The sequence below is a fragment of the Abrus precatorius genome, unplaced genomic scaffold (genome assembly GCF_003935025.1).
Source record: "Abrus precatorius isolate BTA unplaced genomic scaffold, Abrus_2018 Scaffold7, whole genome shotgun sequence".
Taxonomy (NCBI): domain Eukaryota; kingdom Viridiplantae; phylum Streptophyta; class Magnoliopsida; order Fabales; family Fabaceae; genus Abrus; species Abrus precatorius.
Genome location: NW_020874417.1, coordinates 28,266,954 through 28,271,794, shown reverse-complemented (window position 1 = coordinate 28,271,794; position 4,841 = coordinate 28,266,954). Strand labels below are relative to the sequence as shown.

Here is a 4,841-nt window from a genome sequence, read left to right as displayed (position 1 = left end):
ATCAAAGAATCTTATTTTTCATGGTCGTAGCAAGCACATAAATGTCAGATTTCACTTTCTTTGTGAGCTCACAAGGGATGGAGTTGTAAAGCTAGTCCATGGTCATACTTAAGAGCAAGTTGTAGATATAATGATCAAGTCACTAAAACTATATTTGTATGAAAAGCTTAGGAATTTACTAGGAGTATGTGCTTATCCAAATGTAAATTGAATAAATTAATATGCAGTTTAAGACAAAATATTAAAATAGAAACAAAATTAGTTTTGAATCAGTCTTTATTTGTTAGTTAATATTAATTTAAATAATTATTATTTTTTAGAATTTAAATAGTTATTTCTTAGTTTATCTCACGTCATGTTTATAGAACGTGAGTTGCAGTCTTTTTTTGTTACTTTTTGTAAAACTATATATAGTCATATCAATTTATCAAATAATACAGTAACAAAAGCATTTTTCTCTATTCCAATACCTTGAATTCTCAACAATGTTATGTTAATTGCATTCATATGTTTAATTTTTATTTTTATTTTACATTAAACTTCATTAAAAAAATCTCTTAAAAATAATATGTAAAAGATAAATTTAAATTTTGAAAAACAGGATAACTTAGTAATTAAAAAATTTTAATTTAAATTACTTTCCCATTTTCCAAAATTTTCTACTATTAGAAAAAGGCAAGAATGGGATACGAGAGAAAAATCTTCAAACCTATGCCCATTCTTTCATTGAATCTCTCATTTTAACTTAAAACCGCAGCTTGAAGGTATGCGAGCAACATCCCTGTCCTTAGAAGTCCAAAATAAAACACATCAGGTTAAGGGTGTGTCAAAATTTGAAAAAAAATGTCGTGAAGTCATTGTCCCATTATAGTCTTAGCATTAAAAGAAACCAAACAAAACAACCTACGTATTACGTAACCTCCAATTCAACTGACTGTTACTTCCTACGTTTGAATGAGGCCCTGTGACGTTCCATGAGCATGGTCATGGACGTTCGCGCATTGGGCAATCGCTACTTGGTCCAACTCACACACACTTCCCTCACACGTGCCGTCCATGCCCACATCCTCACCTCCGGCTTCAGCCCATCTCCTCTCATCCTCAACCGCCTCATCGACCGTTACTGCAAATCATCCAACATTCCCTACGCCCGCCACCTGTTCGACAGAATTCCCAAACCAGACATCGTCGCTACAACCTCCCTTCTGTCCGCTTACTCTTCCACTGGCAACATTAAACTCGCCCACCAACTCTTCCATGCCACCCCTTTCTCCATTCGCGATACCGTTAGTTACAACGCCATGATCACTGCCTTTTCCCACTGTCATGATGGCCACGCTGCTCTCCAACTCTTCATACAAATGAAAAGGCACGGTTTTGCTCCCGACCCTTATACCTTCTCGAGCGTTCTTGGTGCACTGTCTTTGATTGCTGATGTGGAGAGGCATTGCCAGCAATTGCACTGTGAGATCATCAAGTGGGGTTCACTCTATGCACCTTCTGTTTTGAATGCTTTGATGAGTTGTTATGTTTGTTGCGCTTCTTCGCCATTGGTGGACTCTTGTTTGTTGATGGCTGCTGCTAGGAAGCTGTTTGATGAGGCGCCTCCTGGTCTGAGGGATGAACCCTCTTGGACTACCATCATTTCTGGTTATGTTAGGAACGGTGATCTTGTTGCGGCACGTGAGCTTCTTGATGGAATGACTGACCAAATTACTGTTGCTTGGAATGCCATGATTTCTGGCTATGTGCACCGTGGTTTATATGAAGCAGCATTTGACTTGTTCAGGAGAATGCATAACTTGGGAATTGAGCAGGATGAGTATGCTTACACCAGTGTACTTAGTGCTTGTTCTAATGTTGGGTTGTTCAACATTGGAAGACAGGTGCATGCTTATGTTCTCAGAACAGTGGTGCAGCCTTCGCAACATTTTATTTTATCTGTGAATAATGCTTTGATTACCTTATACACTAAATGTGGTAAACTGGTTGAGGCAAGGCAAGTTTTCAATAAGATGCCTGTGAAAGACCTCATTTCATGGAATGCGATTTTGTCTGGGTATGTCAATGCTCAGTGCATTGAGGAGGCTAACTCCATTTTCAGGGAGATGCCAGAGAGGAACTTGCTGACGTGGACTGTGATGATATCTGGTTTAGCACAAAATGGTTTTGGAGAAGAAGCTTTGAAGCTCTTCAACCAGATGAAGTTAGAGGGACTGGAACCATGTGATTATGCATATGCTGGAGCAATTACATCTTGTGCTGTTCTTGGATCATTGGACAATGGACAACAATTACACTCTCAGATAGTCAGATTAGGTCACGATTCAAGCCTCTCAGCTGGCAATGCACTGATCACAATGTATGCAAGGTGTGGTCTTGTTGAAGCTGCTGATACTATGTTTGTCACAATGCCATATGTGGATTCAGTATCCTGGAATGCCATGATTGCAGCTCTTGCACAGCATGGACACGGCATCCAAGCTGTTCAACTTTATGAACAGATGCTGAAGGAAGGTATATTACCTGATAGGATAACTTTTCTCACAATTCTTTCTGCCTGTAGCCATGCAGGCTTGGTGAAAGAGGGACGCCATTATTTTGATACAATGTGTACACGCTATGGTATAACCCCAGGAGAGGATCATTATGCTCGTTTGATTGATTTGTTATGTCGTGCTGGTATGTTCTCGGAAGCAAAGAATGTAACTGAAACAATGCCTTTTGAGCCCGGTCCGCCAATTTGGGACGCTCTTCTTGCTGGTTGTAGGATTCATGGAAACATTGAATTAGGCATTCAAGCTGCTGAACGACTCTTTGAGCTTATGCCACAGCAAGACGGGACCTACATAATCCTTTCCAATATGTATGCCACTTTAGGTAAGTGGGATGAAGTTGCGAGGGTGAGGAAATTAATGAGGGAACGAGGGGTTAAGAAGGAACCTGGCTGTAGTTGGATTGAGGTTGAAAACATGGTCCATGTATTTTTGGTTGATGATGCTTTGCACCCTGAGGTGCATGCGGTGTACAGATATCTGGAGCAATTGGTACATGAAATAAGGAAATTGGGGTATGTTCCTAATACAAAGTTTGTATTACATGATATGGAATCTGAACATAAAGAAAATGCCCTGTCCACCCATAGTGAAAGGCTTGCTGTTGTTTATGGAATTATGAAACTTCCTTCAGGAGCTCCTATTCGGGTTTTCAAAAATTTGAGGATATGTGGAGACTGCCATAATGCATTCAAGTTTATTTCCAAAGTAGTGGAACGAGAGATAATTGTCAGAGATAGGAAGAGGTTTCACCATTTTAGAAATGGTGAATGTTCTTGCGGTAACTACTGGTAGGAAGAGGTTCTTTATTTGATTATCAACAAGGGTTAATGTCAACTGTGCTCAAATGAATTTAGAATACATGAAGTGAAACCTGGTGCCTTTACAATCGGTAATTCAAAATTGAGGGTGATAATGGCCCCAAAATGATCTCCAAAAGGTTGATAAATGGTAGTATGAATATTTTTTTATCCTGCACTCCTTTTTCTTTCTTTTTTCGATGCCATTTTATTTTTGGTTTTTGCTAAACTGATACTTACAATTTCAATGATGCGTCGTGCTTTTCTGTCGCTACAGTTTATATGACATGCCAAAGCCATTGACAAGGGATTGCACTTGAATGCTAGAGTATATCATTGCCATATCAAGCCATTTATCATGGGAACAAAGGCCGGCAGCAATAGTAAGAGAAAACTTGTTTCTGTCGAATGCCAAGTCATCTAGGCTATCATTGTTACTACAGTTTCCTTTTGTTTCTCGTGTTTGTTAGCTTTTGCATCAGAAACTGCAATCAATACAGTGTCATGAGTGTCATCTGGTTCCTAGCTGCGGCATTGCATGCCATCTCGGTGGCAGTGGCTCTGGGAGGAGCAGAAGGAGGGAATGAGGTGGCGCTCAGTTTAAAGGCTGAGGAACAGTGACACTAAAGCTACTTTGAAATGAAAAGGAACAACATTTGTCCTTTGTTATTGTGCTCAGTGCTCAATGTGCAAGAGAACCTCAAGCAAAACACTCTGATGTCTCAACCTGTAAGTGTCAGATGCTTTTGCTAGACTCCCTGCAAGTATGCCTTCTGCGAATGAAAAGTGATATCAGTGATCCTGGAAATCATCTTTTCAACATATGGGTTGAACTGAGGGTGCCCAAACAAGAATAGAAGCATTCTTGTGATGTTACTAAAGATGAAGAACTACTTATAGTACGTTGTCTTTCTTTCTGTTATTAGAGGGTCTTGAATCTGAAACGGCTATGAACCTTTACAACCGAGAAAAATCATGCTTGCACACTCGTGTTCCTTTGTAAGGGTGCTACACATCACATGGGTGCAGAGGAATGACTTTAGCTTCCCTCGCTCTGGATGAGTTAGATGGAAAGAGATTTACTTATGTTACAAAATTAATTTTCACACTTTTTTAATAAAAAAATGCATGTTGTAATAAAAATATGTATTTCAAATTAATATAAGTAAGCATTTTAATCATATTTAACGATTCAAAATTAAATGTATTAAAATTATTTTTGTTCAACTTTAAACTTAATGGGCACTATTTTATAGTCTTTTTGTTGCTTCCTGAGCTAATATAAATTTATCATATTTATCAAATCATACATGAAACGAACATCGTTAATGTATACGCGAAATTGAGGATTGAACTTCAAATGTGCCAACACTATTAGTCCCATGCAGAAATCCTTAATGAATAAATGGTTTTTCCTTTGTCCCATGCTCAATGAATTTCTCTTCAGTAACTTTGTTTTCTCCAAAGCTAAATGAACAATATTAAA

At 38.5% G+C, this 4,841-nt stretch overlaps 1 protein-coding gene across 4 annotated transcripts; it reads left to right on the top strand.

The window, feature by feature from the left end:
- Positions 1 to 742: 742 nt before the first annotated feature.
- Positions 743 to 4,607, top strand: LOC113872247 (pentatricopeptide repeat-containing protein At1g25360). 4 transcript variants are annotated; one of them, XM_027509653.1, is made up of 3 exons: positions 821 to 3,506; positions 3,633 to 3,738; positions 3,826 to 4,361. In XM_027509653.1, the coding sequence occupies exon 1, from the start codon at positions 975 to 977 to the stop codon at positions 3,348 to 3,350; it is 2,376 nt and encodes a 791-aa protein (XP_027365454.1). In that variant the 5' UTR covers positions 821 to 974; the 3' UTR covers positions 3,351 to 3,506; positions 3,633 to 3,738; positions 3,826 to 4,361. The 4 variants fall into 4 exon arrangements, with proteins under 4 accessions (XP_027365455.1, XP_027365456.1, XP_027365454.1 ...); XM_027509654.1 differs by having other exon boundaries at positions 743 to 3,506; positions 3,633 to 4,607; XM_027509655.1 differs by having other exon boundaries at positions 778 to 3,495; positions 3,633 to 4,489.
- The last annotated feature ends 234 nt before the right edge of the window (positions 4,608 to 4,841 follow it).